Source organism: Fragaria vesca, linkage group LG1, assembly GCF_000184155.1.
Source record: "Fragaria vesca subsp. vesca linkage group LG1, FraVesHawaii_1.0, whole genome shotgun sequence".
NCBI lineage: Eukaryota > Viridiplantae > Streptophyta > Magnoliopsida > Rosales > Rosaceae > Fragaria > Fragaria vesca.
In genome coordinates, this window is record NC_020491.1 from 1,119,667 (window position 1) to 1,139,254 (window position 19,588).

Below are 19,588 nucleotides of genomic sequence, written 5' to 3' on the forward strand. Positions count from 1 at the left end.
GGAACATGAAACCAATTTTCAAACAGGCACGAGCAACATGTTCGGCTAAATATTTCTTCTAAAAAAAAATAAATAAAAAAAAATAAAAAAACTTACTTGCCTTCGTTATAGACAAAACTCGTAGTGCTATTCCCATGGAATATATAATAGACGTCCGTACAACGAGGCAGAGCTGCAATTTTATTTACACATGAAGCATGTGATCGAGTTTGTTCCGTGATCACCGTATCAACAAGAAGACATGCATAATCTAATTAATTTCAACATGAAGAATTATAAACTTAGAAAAGCAGCGGATGGTAATTAACTAGTTTTAGTTATATGCATGGTTCTTGAGGGATCATTAATTAATGGGAAAAGGGATCTTTAATACGCGGCTGAAATTAGTGCATATATAATGCGGCAAGCATACCTGATTGAGCTTCGAACAAGCAAATATTTGATGGCATCTTTCTGGTCACCAATAATAAATTTAGGATTTAACTTCAATTAGTGTCGACGGGATTCAAATTTATGTATGAAAATTCTACACCTAGGCTCTTTTTAACTCGACCACATGTGCTGTTTATGAACAACATGATTTCCTTGTTCCGATCCCTCCTTCACACTGCCACGATCAAACCTGCAATCTATACAGAGTTACAGACTATTTAATCCATCAGCTGCAAGCCCAATTAATTTAATTTGTTCATATATATCACTATATATATAAATGAAACTTGCGCACTTCAATTTTCCTGTAAAATATATATGTCAACGGAAAATATATTAATAAGATAAACAACTAGACAAGATTTTATAAACCCAGAAAATGTTAGCTGCATTTAAAATTAAGAAGTTAAATTACTTCCACTAGCTAGCGTATGTACATACTGTATGAATATGTTCATGTTGTTTAATGCACCAATATATTGATGGATGTCACATATGGCCCGGCTAGATAGGCACATATATACTGATTAATCGATCTCTTTATTCTTTAACTCATAGTTTCATACCTATGCTGCCATATATATATGCCCATACATGTATATGACAAAATGTGTTCTATACTGAAAGGCCAGACTTTATTTGAGTTTTTCTCCATTTTAGGGACATATTCTCTACAACAGTCCCTAAAATCAGAATGAGGAAAGAGAATAACAAAGCCCTTAAATTTACATCAATCTCTAAAACATTTAAAGAAGGATTATGATTATTTTGTCGATTGCCCTAACATAGGGATTGAGTCCGTTCGAGTTGGAGCATAAAATGATTAGAAATTTTGCTTATACTTCTTTACAATAGAGAAATTATAAAAAAAAAAAACACATTGAAAATGTTCTAATTACAATAGAGAAATTATAAAAAATGCGTTGAAAATGCTCTAAAGTATAAATTAGATGCGTTACTTCAATCATACGAAGATGTGATGACTTGTGAGAATGATTAAACAACATTCCACCACCCCCACCAGACATTCTAGAAGCTAGGCCGGAAAATTGATGCAACAATATGATAGAGATGTTTTGTTATTTAGTTTTCTGAAAGAACATGCAACTATTAGTGAGTAGCTGGGCATAGACCTCGAGCGTTTATGGATCTATCTAGCTAGCTACTCAAAATATATATGGTAAGGCATAATTGCTAATTTGTTACCTTAATTTTTACCTTGGTGTCAATTTGCTACCTTAACTTTTATTTCAGTCAATTTGCTACCTTTTTATTAAATTTGTTAATTTAGGCTTTCAAGATTAACCAATTTACTATCAAAATTTCAATACCGACTAATTTTAACCTTCAATTTTCAGAATTAATTCATGTTTGAATGAAGAAATGAATAAATTAAAATGACAAAAATGTATTAAATTGACACTAAGGTGAAAGTTAGGGTAACAATTTGGCTAAAAAGTCATATTGTAATCCTGATCCATATATATATATATATATATATATATATATATACACAGCCCTTCTCGGCTGCGGACGTCCGCACCAAAGTTTTTGGTGCGGATTTCCATTTTTGCACCACTTTCCAATCGAATTTCCTCAAACTTCCTTCTAGACATATCTAGATCATCTTGTGTAGATCATCTCTGCAAAATTTCAGCCAATTTGATGATCGTTAAGGCCCTCAAAATTGAAAAACAAATGGAGATGATAACCGGACAAAATTCAGTCCGTCAGATTTATCTTTCGATTTTGAGGGCCTTAACGATCACCAAATTGGCTGAAATTTTGCAGAGATGATCTACACAAGATGATCTAGATATGTCTAGAAGGAAGTTTGAGGAAATTCGATCGGGAAGTGGTGCAAAAATGGAAATCCGCAACAAAACTTTGGTGCGGACGTCCTCACTTGAGAATTCCTATATATATATAGATCCGGTGCGTGCATGTTGAACGGAATTTGCAGGTCGATTGGCAACCAAACCAGCTGATCAACCGGATGTGATTATCACTTTTCAACTTGTGGTTTGATGATCACCCTTTCATCTAACTAGCTATATGAACTAATAAGTAATTATGGAGGTATTAGTTATATAAATTGTCTATATATTCTGGCTAGAGTGAAGATCGAGATCATTACTCAATACTCAATTACTCATCCATGCATCGATCGTGGTTAATTATTTATATATTTGTGTTTTTTCCCTAGATCGAGATACAAATCCAACTGCTAATCAACGCCCTGTCTGACCGAGCGAGGAAAACTATCAATCAATCAACGACCACTGATCGATTAAACATTACATCTGCATATATGCCCTAGCCAGCTATATTTCTTCTCATTTAGTCTCAAGTAGACACTTATTAACTCCTTGTTAATTAGTCGCACGTCTTCTATAAATAATGTAGTGATCGACCATATATTAGGCACATAAGCAAAGAGAGAGCTACTAGCATAGCATAGCTAGCTACATTAAGGATGAAAATGGAGAGCAGGGAAATGGGCACTGCTGCTGCTCTGCCTCAAGCTCCTCAAAGCAGAAGCACTTCTACAAGCAGTGCTCATGTTCTAGTGTTCCCTTATCCATTTCAAGGCCATATCTGCCCCATGGTTGAATTCTCCAAACGCCTAGCTTCAAAGGGTGTCAGGGTCACCGTCGTGATCACAACCATTTCTGCAGCCACCGTGGCCATGAAGCAGTTGCTAGCAGCTGAGTCCAGAAACAAGACCTCTTTCAGGGTTGAGATCATTTCTGATGGCTCCGAACACCTTCAAAAGTCGGAAAATAAAGACGAAGTTTTCAACAGGGTAGCTACGCAAAACTTATCCAACCTTATCACCGACATCAAGAACAAGAAGGATCTTGCCTCGGACAGTGATAGCAGTGATGAAGATGATGATGACTACCCGCTGAAGTGCGTCATTTACCACTCAGCCATGCCATGGGTGCTAGACGTGGCGCGACAACACGGCATAGATGGAGCTCCATTTTTTACTTGTTCAGCTGCGGTTACTGCCATCTTTCATCATTTCTATGAAGGAGTGTTGAAGATTCCTTCAAAAGATTCTGCCGCTAGATCATCTAACACCACAATGCTCATACCTTCCATGCCTGGACCGCTAGGGTTCAATGATCTACCCTCGTTTCTATGTGACGTTGATGCCTACTCAAGTTTTCTTAACTCTACCTTGAACATGTTCTCCAATATCACCCAAGTAAAGTGGATCTTCTACAACACTTACGAGAAGTTGGAGGAACAGGTATAATCCATTTAAGTAATTGTGAGTTAATAAAAATTGAGAAAATAACTGGGATAATGTGCACATATGATCGAGTTATACAACATACGATTTGTTTACTTTTCCATGCTAGCTGTTCTTGTGGTTTATAAAATTCATATGTATGCTATCTATGTCCAGGTACTTAAATGGACGGCAAGTCTGGACTGGCCGGTTAAAACAATAGGACCAACAATTCCATCATCGTTTCTGGACAAACGATTGGAGGACGAGAAAGACTACAGTCTGAGCCTGTTCAAGCCTGATCGTGTAGAGACTTGCATGAAGTGGCTAGACTCCAAGGAAACTGGCTCGGTGGTTTACGTATCGTTTGGAAGCTTGGCAAACCTAACGAAGGAGCAAATGGAAGAACTAGCATGGGGTTTGAACAATAGCAACTACCACTTCTTGTGGGTGATCAAAGAGTCAGAAAAGCAAAAGCTTCCGACCAATTTCTTCGAGGAGATATCAGAGAAGGGCCTTGTTGTGAGTTGGTGCTCCCAGCTGCAAGTCTTGGCTCACAAGGCCGTGGGGTGCTTTGTTACTCATTGCGGATGGAATTCGACACTCGAGGCATTGAGCTTGGGAGTGCCGATGGTGACATTGCCGCAGTTTGCTGATCAAACAACGAATGGTAAGTTAGTTGCAGATGTGTGGAAGGTAGGAGTGAGAGTAAAGGTGAATGAGAAAGGGTTTATAACAAAAGAAGAATTAGTAATGCGTGTAAAGCAGGTTATGGACAAGGAGGTAGGGGTGGAGATCAGAAAGGCTTCACAAATTTGGAAGAAGTTGGCTAAGGAGGCTGTGGATGAAGGAGGAAGTTCCGACAGAAACATTGAGGAGTTTGCAGCACAACTTCGATTACTGCCTTGATTCAAGTTGATATCAATTAATTTATACGTATTGCATGTATCGTCGACCTTTTTAATTTTTGTGCCTGCATTATTTGGCAATGTAATATCGTACTGAATTTGATGATCAAGGTTTATCGTATATTACTAAAGGAATAAGCTCCAGAACCATCCATATACTGTTTTTCACTTACACACACACACAAAGCTGACATTGAAAGAAGTTGTAGGAATGAAAAATGGAAATCGAAAGCAATTGCATTTGCAGAGAATACTTGATTAACTGATTTAGTAAACAAACCCCCGGCCATCTGCTTAAGTTGATACAATAATTTGCGGAAGTTGACAGTTGATCGATAATTGTGAAAGATACTGAATTGAGTAATGGCCTAGTAGGCGACTCTGTATTTTATTTCTTTTTGTTTTCATCGCATATTGATACATCGGTGCGATTTGTGAGGAACTCTTTTGCTTTGTTCTAGAAACTCTTTTGCTTTGTTCTTTCACGAGGACATTGGGACATTTTGAAAGAAATGTGAAGGTTTTTATAATCATTGTGGAGCAGTTGGGACATTTTGAAAGACATGTGAAGGTTTTTATAATCGTTGTGGAGCAGTTGTCTGTATTTGTATGTAAATGTGATAATTGATGTTAGAGATGGCATGCACTGCAGGCATACAAATCTCGTTCTTGTTTCGGTTAAGCCAGTTAATGAAATTCGACCTCCAGAAACAAATTTAACGTTTTTCTTTGCTGGGAATATGACAATGAAACACAAGGTGCATAACCAAGTGTTCCACCAATGCTCTTGGATAAACATGAAACAATCAGCTTCAACTCAAACCAGGAAGCAAGCACGCACCAACTAGATCCACCGGACCTTCAATTTCAGCTAATAACATATCAATCATCTTCAATTTCAATTAAAGATTGACTCACCATATCATGTTCATGAGCCCACATCTTTTACAGGGCATGTATTTCTTAGGCCAAGTAGAATATAGTTTCATAACCTCCATGAAGCCGAACAAAGAGGCCCCAATAAGTATCTCTACTTTCATACATCTGCACAGATCCTGATTTTATAGCTCTACTAGCATTGTCTATTTTCTTTCTCTTGTTCTGGAATTGCTACGAGACTCATCAAAACAATTGTGTATATAGCTAACCATATTCACTGTTGCCATGACAAAAACAACTCATAAAAAGTGACAAAGCTACTTTCTATATTCGCCTGTCTTCTTCCTCTGGGTTGTTTGCATCTTCACTCCGACTTCCTAACTTGACAATGTCTTCCACAAGAATTTTACCATCTGCACCACAGGTAAGAACATGAAACTGTAAGCAAGTTCAAAAGCAACCATACCACTGCTTGAAAAAGGACTAAAGAAAAATATAAACTAAAAGGTTGGCTAGTACAACAGCTTAATTAAATCCTCATTATCTTTCTGGCATACAGAACAAACTGGAGGGACGTAAGCAAATAAATTTCAAAAAGAATCTTTTCCAGTACAGCTTTGCTTCATATCACCAGATGTTCCTTCATTATACTAAAGACTTACAATCACGTCATTTCTTTACTAAAAGATGCCACAACAAAAAACAATCGGACTGACCTCTGTCTTTTGAGAGGTTGCCTATGAGTTCTTGGACACCCTCCTTGCCTAAAGTATTCTTCAGATAGTTTGCAGCAGCTGCAACCTCCTCAGCAGTTACTTTACCATCAAAATCCCTGCACACATAATTTAATGCTTATAAATTTTGCTACAGAACAAAATGCTAATACCATACATCAAATCTGAGCAATTTGATCACTCAAAAACAGTTTAAATCAAAACCAATGACTGGATCGAATGGTGAAGGCAAACTAAAACATGTTTAGACAAATCTAAGTTGAAAGTAACGTGAAAATCTAGCAAAGGCTGTTAGTGTCTAAATATCTGCATGTATAAAACAAACAAAACAAACAATAAATAAATAAAGAGGACAGCAAAACTTTGGTTCATTTAAGTCTAACTGAATGATAACAACCTAGCTCAAGAGCAGAAGTTAGATTCACTAGCTACCATAACTTTACGATGTATGCATGTTGCCCCATTTCTGGTTCACTCAGCATATGAATATCCAATATTATAAATGTGACATTATCCAGTATTGGCTAATGTACAGAAGAGACAACTAATATTTGAACCAAAAATTTATGCTTCCATAAAAGGAAATAGGATTTACATGATGATGGCAAGATGTGACATGGCGTATAAAAGGAGATTAAAGAATTCAAGAAAGGCCAAAGAGGAAGCAAGTTGTATAATAACAATTCACCTGTCAAGTAGTTGGTAGCGGTCTCCAATTTGAGCATCCACATCATCGATTTCCTTTTCCAGATTTTGAAGCATTGAATCAACCTGAATCCAGCAGAAGAAGAATTATTCATTAAGTGAAGAAAGACCAACACATCATAAACAGAATATCTGGAGTTGAACATCCGACCTTATCTATGAGTGCTGATGAAACATGATCAGCTTCCTCTTCAACACCAGTAGTTTCAGTTTCCTCTCGAGCAGCAGCTCTATATGCCTTGAAGGCATCCTTTTCACTATCGGGACCATCCTTCTCCACCATGCTATTGTAAAGTTCAATCTGGAAACATCAGAGTAACCGAATTTCAAAAGAATATTCTAAGGACAATGCAGATTAGATTGAAACATAACCATACATTAAAAAGTCGAAACATTCCGACTGAAAAATCATGCGAGGATGAAGTTGCATGCTTATAACATGTAGACAGCAATCTTGTAATTAAATGACATTGAAAAGTTGTTAATGTACACCTCTCCAAACCAGAAAAGCATTAAAAATATCACAGGAGAAATACTGAAATGGTTATAAAGTCAGAACATGAAACTGTGCATATAGTATAGTTTTTTTTTGATGGATGGATAGTATAGTTTTGTTAATCACTTAATTGCAAGTAGTTAAACCTTCAAACATGCCTGCAAGATTTTGGCAGGGGATGACTAGCGTGCAGACACAAGGGAGGGTACAAAAAAATAACAATTTTGTCTTTAAAGATGCCTATGACAAATGAAGAGCAATTCAAGGTTTCAAATTACCTCCTTGCTTACGAGCCTCAGGAATTCTTCACGCTCTCTACTCACTGACTGAAATATTTAGTAGAAACATAGTTAAAATAAAGCGTAGATGACAATGCATGAAATCTCAAGAGAGGAGAATCAGCAACTATATTCTTTGAGGGATACTAAGTTCAGTCCTTACAGATGCAGAAGCCAAAACAGCCAAAGCACGACTTAGTTCGCAGAGCTGCTCTTGCTTTTCTAGAGTCCTTTCCTTGATTTGCTCTTGTGCTTCTCTTGCTGTTGGAACAGTCATCTCTTTCAACGCCACATCTTCTTGACTAGCCTTAGATTCCTTCATTCTGCGTAGCTCTTCTTCCTCCCGCTCTTCCTCCTCCTTCAATATTAGAGATTACAATCAATAAAGTTATTCAGTAAAACTAAAGGCTGAACAATTAACAACACAAGTGGATGGGTACATCGTAACCACAATTCTTAAGTCAGATATTCATAGCATTATTTCAGTACTGCTTTCCTAAACAATAATATCAATCCATCCAATAATAGGTTCAGAGTGAAGACTGAAGACAGCAGAAACCAAATAAGTTGCATCAAAACTGGCTAATAGACTAATAAAATATAATGGGATATCAAACCCGCAGATTGAACTAACTCAAATAAGCATTTCAGTTGTGGTTCTCAAGCACCCAAAAAACTGTTTATAAGGGCATAAAAAGCAAAAATTCTAACCTTGATCATTTCTTCCTGCATCTCTAAGTACTCCAATTTCCTCCTCCTTTCAGAAACTGAATCTTCAGATGGCAATGACGTAACATTAATAGTATCCACCACTTCATCGGGCATAGAAGTCAGTGTAGCTCGAACAGCTTCCTCTGGCTTCAATTTTCCAGACACATAGAAAGCTCTGCATTGAGCACATCAAATAAAGAGTTAAAGACTGAGTTAGACCAGCTCGCCTCTCAAGATTAACATGAATGATCCAGAAAAAAACAAAAAATGTGAAGGGGGCTACTCAATATGGAGCTTAAGAATACCTGGAAAGGATCAAAAGCGAGGATGGCATGGAGTGATTAAGAGACAAATCCAACCAATCACGAAGCTACATAGAGACAATAATGAAATCATGAGCATGCAGAAACCTTTATGATCACAACTACTTATGGAACTGCAAAATACTTCCAAACATGTCAACCATCTAAGCATAGTATACCTGCTGACGCATTTCTTCCACAGAACGCAATCCAAGCATACCCCGCTCCCTGCACTCCTCGCGGAGTTCAGCTTCTGAAAGTGACTCAACACCCTCCGCTTGAATTAACTTATCATCAGCCTTAATCCTGAAATTAACGAAAGAAGAAAACAATATTTTGATAGACATTCCAACCCAAACCAAAAAGAATCTCTATTTGCTGATGGCTTTTAATGGAAAAGATGGTGAACTGTTGCCTGAGTTCATTTGTTACTTTCTCTTTCTGGTCACTGTTAGTTATCTTAAGCACAATTAGGATAACAGCAATCTGGAGAGATTCATTATGTTCACAGGAAGAACTCTTTACTGAATTATTCGAGACCGTATAGTCACATCTCCAGAGGACGACTAAATTTCATAATGGTGACATAATTATGAAGAGACACTTCAGAAACAGAGGAGTAAATGATTTTTACAAAATCAGTTTTCAGAGATATATATATCTTACCGACTGAGTCTTTTCCGGAGCATGTATCTCAAATATGCATCTGTACCGTAAGGGCTTATTCCCATATATTTGCACATATTGACTAAACGAGGCCTAAAAGCAACAGCAAACAGAAACAGTTAATAGCAGAATTACAACCCCATTACAAGTCAAGCAGTAATTAAATAGAGTTAAAAGAAAACCTGCTGATGTTATCAAGGGTAAGTTCATCATTAAATAGCTTGGCAAACCCCAAAATCTCCTCATTAGAGACCCCTGCACCTGTTCTCAGCTGCAGTTGCAGATAGCAAAGTATATGAGCAGAATATAAAGGAGAAAGAACTTGGAAACTGAACTATTGAAACATGAGTCCTCACCCTGTTTAGAAACTCATCAAGATCTTCTGCTGTTTGTTTGATTTCTCCGCTCCTTGAGTTTTGAACTTCCTTTGCCATTTCTTTGGCCGTGTCTTGAAGGAACTTAGCATACTCTATTCTTGCCTTTAGCTTCCTTTTCATTGCTTCCTACACATTGAAAATTCAGTTGAACTCAAACATACTACTAAATAGAAAGGGAAAACCACAAAAGTTGAGCAAAATGTATCATGGTAAGCTAAGTATGTTCAGCTTCACCACAGGTTGTTCCTCGACTAGTTAGGTCTCTAAGTTTCCGAGAACAAGTTCTCAAGGGTAAAAGCCTATGTGAAACTAGAAATTCACGGATATGTAGTATCCTATGACCAAGCTTCAATCAGCATTAGACTTTCATACCAGAAAGTCCAAAACAAGTGAAAATACAACGCATACATGAAAGCAAAAGCCCACAACTGTTATAGATATAGCAACAAATTAAGATTTTCAGTACCTCTTCCTTCAGTTTGTCTTGAAAGGTCGAAGGCAACATGTTGGGAAACAATTTGAGGAACACTGGCAGCAAGAACTCCATGAAAGGAACAATGATAAACACAGCGAATGGAACTAGCCGAAAGATATCAGCTGTGGTACGCGTCAGCTGTTGCCTCTCCCTTCTCGAAAGAGTCTTGCCACCGGCAAGCTTAAGCAGCAGTCTCGAACAGATCTTGACATCTTTGCCTAGCAGCTTAAAACCGAGCCAGTAATGCTGCAATGTTGAAACAATCTCCTTCTTCCAATGTGTAAGCTTATTTGCCCAATCCTCCCTGATGCGAAAACGAAATCAGTTAACTACCTAATCAACAATTACAATTAGTAAACAGAGATTAAATTTAAATTAAAAGAAGGCGAACCTGCTCATGGAAGCAACAGCTCTGAGAGCAGGACCGATCCCCAGAAAAGTGGCCCAGACTTTCTTCAACATTTTGGAAACCTTTTGAGAATCCTGGAGCTTTTTGGCCTTGGCGGCCTTGGCAGTGGAGCTGAGGCCTTGCACGGCTTCATCGCAGTCCTCGGGAGAAGCTTGCTTTCTCTTCCCATTGTTTTGGTCATCGTCCGGCGAGGGTTTGGCGGGCGCGGCGGCGGTGGTGACAGTACGGACGGAGTGAGCGATCCATCGGACGCTCAATGGGGGCTGGGAAAGAGAGTCGAATCGCCGGTGGAGTTCCGGTTTGGAAATCGGAAACCTGTTGTCGTCATCGTTGGAGCTCCGATTGTGAAAATGGGCGAGGCACTGGGTTGTGCGGGAGGAGGAAGTGACGTAGTCCTTGAGCAATCTGCTCCTCCTGAAAATCGCTCTGGAAGCCATTAACGAATTGACTCAGATTTCGCAGGAAGAAGAAGGCATAATCGAATGGAGGCGTGTGGAGCTTCGATGTTTCTAGAAGAGCGCGGTGGATTTGCAACACGAAATGGCTGTCCGATTTATACCGCGAGGCAGCTCTTGTGCATTTTTAGGGTTTAAGTTAGGGGTTTTATGATTTTTCTGCAATAGAAATGATTAAAATGAACGACTTTCTGTGCAAGAAAACAACGCCACGCCGTCAACGTAGAAAACCAAAAACCATTTGGGCTCTTATTACAGGTTCCAAATTTTCAGACCAATAACAGCATAAAAGAAAGGATATTCTTCGTCACCAATTATATACAAGGACTTTTCTATTATACATTTGTGTATAACATAAATCAAACCGTAAGCCGTACAATCGTCTTAAATTTTAAATTGCTAAACGATTAGATGACTCACGACTTGATGTATGCCATACAAATGTATATAACAGCCATACCCATTATATAAAACATGGATATGGGATTGAAGGATGTGATAGTTATGATCGAGTTCTGTCCTCTGTGATTCGTATATGTAGAGAGCTAGGACGCAGCGCTGTGATTTTAAGACGATCAGATTTGAGATTTATACTTCAAACTCTTTGACATGGAACTTGATGGAGGCAATACCCCATAAATCATACAATCGGGGGAAAGTGATTTACATACCATCCTAGTTAGCACCATTTCCATATAAATTTATCATGAAGCAACTCTGCGGAGGCTACTTTGAATGACAAAACATAGATGATCATCACTATTATTAGTGGGGGCAAAACAGGGGATATAATTTAATTCAAAGCTTAGATGCTACTACATAATTCATCGTCTATCAGAGCCTCAACTCAAAAGTAAAATTAAAACATCCGGATATTTTAATGTTCACTAACAAATGAAAACAAGAAAACGGGAGGTTGCTGCAGAAACATGGAAACTCAAGATGAGTAGAAGCTCATTTCTTCTTGGCAGCATCACCAGCCTTGGTCTGCACATAGCAATTACAAATATACATCAGAACGCTTGCCAAGCAGAAGAAAACAAATATGCTAAGAACTAACCAGCAAAAACTAAAAAACAATATTTCTTACCTTCTTGACTCCACGGATCTTCTTGGCTCGGTTCTTCCTTTCCTTGATTTGCTTCCTTGACTTTGTCACCTTAGTGTCCAGTCCATTCTGCACAAGTAGCCACATATAATGAGAGAGAGCGAGAGGGAGAGTCTGTCTTAAACTTATCAGATTTGATAAACATGCCCTAAAACCATGTGCATTCCACGCCAAACCATATATAGATTCTTTGAATATCTCAGAATACATACGAAATGACTGAAAGATGCTTTGATATATCATTAACCCATTACTACTGATATGTAGCAGAAGCATTAATAATACACATCTAATGCTCTCAATGAGCTACCAAAAGTCCTCATAGGGGAGATAATAGATAATCTAAATAGACTAATGAGCTGACTAAGAGTAGAAGATCTGCTCTTCGTAACCATGAGTCAAAAGTAAACTACCGGCCAAAAGGGCCTTTGTATTGAGCTCACACTACCTAACTGACCATAGATGTTAACATAGTCTGAAAAAGAATCGCAAACACATGTAATGAACAAGAAGCAAGACGGAAAAGTTACCCTGATCAGCCTGTACTTTGGCTCAAACTTCTTGGCATTCTCTACAGAATCATAAATCAGGCCAAAACCAGTGGATTTACCCCCTCCAAAATGGGTGCGGAACTTGAAAACAAAGATGGCATTTGTATCCTTGACTTCGTACATCCTTGCCAGTTTCTCCTTCAGCTCAGCCTTCATTATGAGAATAAGAAAAAACCAGATTAAATAAAGCTAGAGAAAGTATATACTGAAAAACTTGAAGAAAACGTGAGATTATTAAAACACTATGATGGTATGAACATGAAGACTGAAACAAAAAAAGGTTGTTAAACTGGAACTGAGCAACCAAATCTCAAAATTAAAACTAAGCTTCAATTTGGATTAATAATAACAATAGCAGTGCACCAAAAGCATAGTTTTGAATAGTTAAAACTGAGCCAAACACACAATTACTGAATATCAATTCCAGTCTTTTCCACAATATCAAAACAGGCGAAGTAAACTATTAGTAGTGATACTCGAAAATCAGGGAGAGAGAAGGAACCTTGGAGACGTTTGGTCTTCCTGGATGCAAAACATCGATGACCTGTGAATTCAAGAGAAACATCAGACTAGACGGGATCTGCTATTCAATATATTTGAGTTGGAAATGAGGGATCTAGTTAAGCAAACAAGATTAGACAAGTTGGAAGACTGACGAATTGCTTCCTGGAGAGAAGACGATTTGTCATGAACTTCCTGGTACGGACGGTCACGGCTTTGTTATCGGCCATTGCTCTCTTCTCTTCTCTTCTCTTCTCTTTCTTTCTGGCTGCGCCTCCTCTGCTCTTTGTTTCTCTTCACAGTGGTTTAGGGTTTGTGGGATCAAATAGACATAGTGATATACATTGGGCCAATCTTCCAGACCCAAACCCTTCCAAGTTTTACACAAATAACCCATTGCTCGTGGGCCTTTTTTGGAGAACACTTCTGTCCCATTTTCTTTTATGGGCCTTCTATAAAATTTAAAATTTTAGGTGCATGTCTTGTTGCCGTTGGTATTCATGGTGTCATTAGAATCATAATTGAAGGGGATTCAAAGATCATAATTGAGTCTAATAACGAGAGCATCTTCAGTATATATGTATCTTCACATACATATATAGATGATCATGAAACATATGAATTGTTATGAACGGTTAAGATTGCATCGTGTAAATACACGTCGTGCATACAAAAATTTCAAGTCTAGTAACAACAAAATCAAGATTCGTTGAAGAATAAAGTTTGTTGTTCAAGAGTTTTCTTAGTGTTTCCAATCAATTACATTCACTCATGTTTGTGAAGAACCGATTTTTTCAGCAGATACGATTGCAGATTTTGGTCACTCCTATTAGCATGTTATTAGACGAGGATTGAAGAAACCCGTTCTCTTGTTACGTATTCTGTATATTTGCACGAGTCATCATACACTGTAATATGGAATCAAAAATGAAGAGAGTTCTGGATGACTGATAATCTATGTGATTAATCAGTCATCATATAAAAGGCTTCTTCCATTATGCAGAGATATTTATACACAATCGTATAACACTGTTAACCAATCACCACCAATTCAATTAGTTCGAAATAAGGTTTTCTTCTGCACCACACAATACTGTAAGCGAACCTGCAGAGATTAGAATGAGTAGTGCCAACAACAAATCTCCAGGACAAACAAAGATAACCAGTTTTTGATTCTCCAGAAGAGGTATTAATTACCTTGTTGAATTATCTGTCTTAAGAAACAAACAACAAAGCTCCACCTACGATCATATCCAAAAGAGTTCTCTACTTCCCATGTTTGGAAGCTTCCTACAATTTTGATACTCCATACATAGCAGTGCATCCCCCTCAACACCATTTACAATGCTCTTCCATACTCGTGTTATATTTATGCATGAATTTATTCTTTTTGACTGCAAAATATGGTGTTTATAGGGCCGCATTGTGTTGCAATGATATTATGTTGTGTACATTATTATCTGTGTATTTAAACAAGTGATCTTTAAGAAAGCTTCTTCACACATGATAATGATACAAAGAAAGAAACTGTTCCAGCTCCTTCACAAACATCAAATATGGGATAATTCAACTTTTATGCTGACCCGATTGATGAGTCCCAGCCCCTCTCCAGTGATTAGTACAACATTGCAACATGGATCCCCATCTACCCCAAAACTTTTCTCTCTTTGTTCTGATGGAACTGAGTGTCTCCTCTTGTTATTTCCTGCATGTGATCGAATCATTATGAATTACATTCTTAGAGTAACATAGTACATGAGAGCAAAACTAAATGCCAGACATATCTGGAGATACTAAGCTTTAGGATATACTTAATAGGGAGACATACCATGGAAGCTTAAAAGTATCTTTCCACCATCCCTGCTTTGTGCAGTTTGCAACTATCTTATCCAACCGTATAATTATCTCAGAGAATGTTGGCCTGCCATAAGGATCTGGATTCCAACATTCCTCAATCAACCTGTATACACATTAATGAAGTATATAGAGCATTATCATTCCTTTATCAAAAATAATGAGAAACAAGTTAACATTATTGAGTTAGAAGAGATATCCCACACTGTCATATGCTTGGTAAGAAATTACAATTTACAAGTGTTCAACAACACCGGAGCACCCTCAACATTCCATATCTCAAGCCAGAAGGTATGACTTTAGATAGAATGCATTATATTTGTACGAAAAGAATTGCATTGTTCTGAAAAAGATAAATCCTTGTTTGTCCAAATGATGGGAGTGACTGAGATCATTTGTCACTGGCAAATGTACTGGTGATCATATTCCATGAAGGATCCAACAAAATAATAGCAGATTATAATTTTATCTTCCTTCCAAGAAACAATTTGAAACCAAGAACAAATTAACCAGGACTTTCTAATCTGTTTTTGCAAAGAAAAGCATATACACATGATAAACAGGATACTAACTAAACATTCTCCAGGTGCCAGCGCGTGCACGGTTAACCTTTTTAATTGTTGCATAGCTATTGTAATTCGTAAAAAAAAAAAAATCATCTTTTCCCAATAATGTATACGAAGTAGACAAATTTTAACTGAGAAATTAGAAATCAAACTTACTCTTTTAGTACAGAAGGATAACTTTTTGACTTAGTTCTCATTGGCGGTCTTTTTCCTTCTAAACACATCATTCTCAAAGCCTCTTCAATAGGCTTGGGATGGAATGGCTGTACACCCTCAATCATCTATGCCGATATAAAAAAAATGGGAAACAGGAAGTCAAGACTTTATGTACAACCAGTAGATAACTAAGAAATTAGTCCAGAAAAGAAACTCCACAAGGTAAACAGTAAACACCATACGCAAAGTGCCTATGATTAGAATTAAAAGCCAATGCCTCAAAAGGGTTACATAAGTCATTATGTGAATCTGTAGTTGAACGTGCAATGAGCAGACAAGACATGCAGGATGAGACACCAATGAATATATTTTTTTGGCAATATACACCAATGAAATTGAAAATTCATTCGAATTGCTAAACTGGCAATGTATAATTCTGAGAACATGACGACAGAAAGGAGATTACCTCATATAATATGAGACCGAAAGAATATACATCCACACTTCTGTCAAAAATTTCATCTTTGTAAATCTCAGGTGCCACATAGAGACCTACAGAGCAGAAGAAAAATTATAACTCAAAACCATAATGAATATATTCAGATGAGGCTCAGTTACGCAACTTACTTGAATGACCATGGTCTGCCCAAGGCTGTGCCAGCTTTGCTTTGTCAGGAGAAATAATTGACAACCTTATCAACCCGAATCCAGTTATCTTCAATTGACCTCCATTATCGAGCAAAATATTTCTGGCACCTTACCAAAATTTCGAATATTAAAGAACAGCACATCCCAACAATAACAGACAGAATTCAACAGGCAATTGTTACAGAGATTAAATCAACTTTGGCAGTTGGTTGCCTTACTTTGGCTTTAAGTCACAGTGGAAAATCGGGTCTGGTTTACATTCATGAAGATAATTCATGCCCCTGATAATGAACAACAATAAGTAACAAAAATGTTAATATATGATAGACTAGCTGCAGAACAGCAGAAGCTTTAGAAGGAACAACAAACTTGAGTAACTTATACATACGAGGATGTCTATTACAATGGGATCAAAAGGCCCTTTAAATAATGGCTGGAAAATAAATCTCACATGCCTTGCAATGTCAACAGCAAATCTCAGTGCTTTTGATGGAGATAATCGTCCTTTCTTTTGAAGATAGCTTCCTAAGTCACCCTTAAAGATCACCATCCAAGAATGTTCAATTCATGGTTAAGATATATAAGTGGCTCATGCAAATGTGCTTGGGTGTGCAAAGAGAGGTATATCTTACTTTTGGATGATATTCTACAACAATCATCATGGGTATATTCTGCGTGACAGCACCAACAAACTGAACAACGTTTGGATGCCGAACCTTCTCTAGCAACGTCAATTCATTGTTGAAAGCGTTTCTGTTCAATTGAAAGACAATTATCAAAAGTTATATCATAAAAACTGGTAGAAGTCTACAATAGAAAGCTGTAACATGTAAAATAAATTCTTGATTGCCACAATCTTAGGTAAGTAAGGGGATCTGAGCACATACATGCGTTCAGGGTCTGAATAGCTTTCCTTGTCTAGTATCTTTACAGAAACCTTTGTACCGTTCCACTTAGCCACTTGATACGTTCCCTGTTGAGGTAGACGGAAACCATATACGTGATCAGCATCAAGAAAAGATGAACTTTGACATATCACTATCTACTTGATAGGAGGCGATACATAAACTTGCAGGAGAGCAGGAATCTGAAAATAGTGGAGAAAAGGGGCAACCTTTGTGATTCCATCACTCTTCCGAACTTGAAGCTCTAATGGATTGAGCTCATACTCTGGAACTTCTCGAGGATTTGCAACAGTCATTGGTGTCTTCCTGGTTTTCTAGAGTAATGGGATAAATACCAATTTGTTAATCTCCATGCATATGCAGGCAGCACAAAGTTTGAAACTTTGAGTCACAAATTAGAGAACAAAGTGTACCGGAACTTTGGCTCCCCGTGCCTTGAGAATGTTGTACACATCTGTATTCCCATAATACTTGGCATCAGCAGCTGCCTGTCCACATATTGAGAACATCATCGGATTTAAAACACCAAAAACGAACTCATAGATAATTCCAAACGTTACAACAATTTTTGAAGGTTGAGCCTTTTTAACCAAACAAGTATTATTTTTCTCAAAATCGAAAGCTACGTATGATTAGTTTAACCAAGAATGAAAGAGATAAAGAAAGAAAGAGAGAAAGAGGGAAAGAAGTAGTACGGTACTGCCCCAGCGATCGCGAGCATCGATGTTGGCCTTGCGGGTGAGCAAGAGCCTCGCAACGTCGACGTGGCCCTCGCAGGCGGCGATGTGCAGCGCCGTGCGGCCGTCCAAGTCGATGCTGTTGACGTCAATGCCTTGATTGAGAAGGTCCTCGACTCCGCTGACGTCGCCGCGGCAGGCGAGGAAGAGCAACTGCATGGTGGAGTCGAGATTCTCCGGCACGGAGAGCTCGACGTCGTCCTCGCTGGGGCAGCGGCGAATGGGGTCGAGAGAGGACTGGCGGCCGAAGCTGAAGCGGAGGTTGTTGCGGCGGGGGTCGAGGGAGGATTGGCGGCTGAACTGGCGGCTGAGGCTGCGGCGGATGGAGCCGGTGGAGAACTGGCGGGAAATGCCGCGCTTGAGTTGCGCCGCGATGTTCTCCATTTTGGCGACGACTGATTGTCCGGGCAGGCAGCAGGCAGCGCAAGCAGCTGGCTGGCTGCGCTTGCTGTTGTTCCACACGATTGTGGTGATGCTAGAGACAGTGGATGATCATCATCGTCACTCTTGTCGTCGTTGTTTTGGTAACGGGTTCGGATCGAGAGCTGTAATGGGAGTGGGAGAAGCTCTCGATGCCGATAGAGAGAGAATGGAAGGAGGGGGTCAGAAAACAAAACAAGGATGAAGAAGAGAGATCCGAGCGATGCGCGTCATCTGAATAATCAGGGAAGAGAGAGAAATGTGTGTTCTTTTTTAGCTAACGGTGGCGTGATCTCTGTCCCCAGCTTCCACATACTGCTGCGCAAAAGCCTCTCCTCCTCCTCTAGTTTTTCTTTTTTCCTTTTTCTTTATAAATCCATTTCTGTAGTTTTCACACAGATAACGCGGCAAACGCCCATTTGGTGTAGTAAGAGCAGTTAGGTAGAGACTGTGTGGATTTGGAGAACCAAGAGTGGGAATTACGTTGAGAATGACAGGCTTGTTCTTATGGATGTGCAGAGATTGATTGAGAATCAATAATTTAGAGATGATGGAAGATCGGAAGGGAATGGGGGATGAGTTATGACTTATGAGAGTAGATCCAGATGATGGGCTGTGTAAAGCAAGGAGTGTAAGTCAGTCCACTGTCCACTTGCAGGTCAACCCCGGCCGACAAGTTTTGTCTTTTATAATTTGCCCACACATTATATACAGTGTTTATATGAACAACAAGGATGAGCTTCGATGGGATTACCTAACTAATCACACACAAATTCAAATGGTTTAATGGAATGAAGCCAGCAATTGCCATTTGATACGTATACACTACACATATCGTACATGGAGACAAAGCCTTTGTCCTGCATGATAATATGATATAGGAATATCAGATATGCCATTGCCATTTTGGTGGGTAAGTTGAGGATACGATTAATTTATCTAAGGCTAAGGCTAACGAGGGTTGGCAGGAATGACAAGGTATTGGTGGTTGCGTGGAATCTCCATCTCACAAGTCCCTTACCGGTAGTTGTCAAGTATCGAAAACATGCGGGATCATATATGACATTGGCAAAA

General features: G+C 38.6%; 4 protein-coding genes across 5 annotated transcripts; 1 reads left to right on the forward strand and 3 right to left on the reverse strand.

Annotated features, from left to right (window-relative positions):
- Window positions 1-2,854: 2,854 nt before the first annotated feature.
- LOC101299116 (UDP-glycosyltransferase 74E1-like) lies at window positions 2,855-4,730 on the forward strand. Its single transcript, XM_004287115.1, has 2 exons — window positions 2,855-3,691; window positions 3,851-4,730. Exons 1-2 carry the CDS (start codon window positions 2,909-2,911, stop codon window positions 4,580-4,582), a joined length of 1,515 nt encoding a protein of 504 aa, XP_004287163.1. The 5' UTR covers window positions 2,855-2,908; the 3' UTR covers window positions 4,583-4,730.
- A 719-nt stretch (window positions 4,731-5,449) lies between these two features.
- LOC101299408 (LETM1 and EF-hand domain-containing protein 1, mitochondrial-like) lies at window positions 5,450-11,191 on the reverse strand. Its single transcript, XM_004287116.1, has 14 exons — window positions 10,596-11,191; window positions 10,196-10,508; window positions 9,709-9,855; window positions 9,535-9,623; window positions 9,353-9,445; window positions 8,866-8,992; window positions 8,690-8,754; window positions 8,385-8,559; window positions 7,837-8,031; window positions 7,674-7,721; window positions 7,051-7,200; window positions 6,883-6,965; window positions 6,177-6,292; window positions 5,450-5,873 (listed from the first exon to the last, which is right to left on the reverse strand). The coding sequence occupies exons 1-14, from the start codon at window positions 11,048-11,050 to the stop codon at window positions 5,785-5,787; spliced, it is 2,145 nt and encodes a 714-aa protein (XP_004287164.1). The 5' UTR covers window positions 11,051-11,191; the 3' UTR covers window positions 5,450-5,784.
- Window positions 11,192-11,801: 610 nt separating this feature from the next.
- On the reverse strand, window positions 11,802-13,531 carry LOC101299698 (40S ribosomal protein S24-2-like). Of its 2 annotated transcripts, XM_004287118.1 has the most exons (5): window positions 13,384-13,531; window positions 13,230-13,271; window positions 12,707-12,877; window positions 12,159-12,245; window positions 11,802-12,055 (listed from the first exon to the last, which is right to left on the reverse strand). In XM_004287118.1, exons 1-5 carry the CDS (start codon window positions 13,456-13,458, stop codon window positions 12,023-12,025), a joined length of 408 nt encoding a protein of 135 aa, XP_004287166.1. In that variant the 5' UTR covers window positions 13,459-13,531; the 3' UTR covers window positions 11,802-12,022. The 2 variants fall into 2 exon arrangements, with proteins under 2 accessions (XP_004287166.1, XP_004287165.1); XM_004287117.1 differs by lacking the exons at window positions 11,802-12,055; window positions 12,159-12,245 and having other exon boundaries at window positions 12,374-12,877.
- A 1,056-nt stretch (window positions 13,532-14,587) lies between these two features.
- Window positions 14,588-18,698, reverse strand: LOC101300175 (dual specificity protein kinase shkC-like). The gene is made up of 12 exons (XM_004287119.1): window positions 18,053-18,698; window positions 17,771-17,845; window positions 17,567-17,671; window positions 17,340-17,425; window positions 17,085-17,205; window positions 16,908-16,987; window positions 16,671-16,733; window positions 16,432-16,553; window positions 16,271-16,356; window positions 15,805-15,929; window positions 15,057-15,188; window positions 14,588-14,933 (listed from the first exon to the last, which is right to left on the reverse strand). The coding sequence occupies exons 1-12, from the start codon at window positions 18,476-18,478 to the stop codon at window positions 14,927-14,929; spliced, it is 1,428 nt and encodes a 475-aa protein (XP_004287167.1). The 5' UTR covers window positions 18,479-18,698; the 3' UTR covers window positions 14,588-14,926.
- Between the last annotated feature and the right edge of the window lie 890 nt (window positions 18,699-19,588).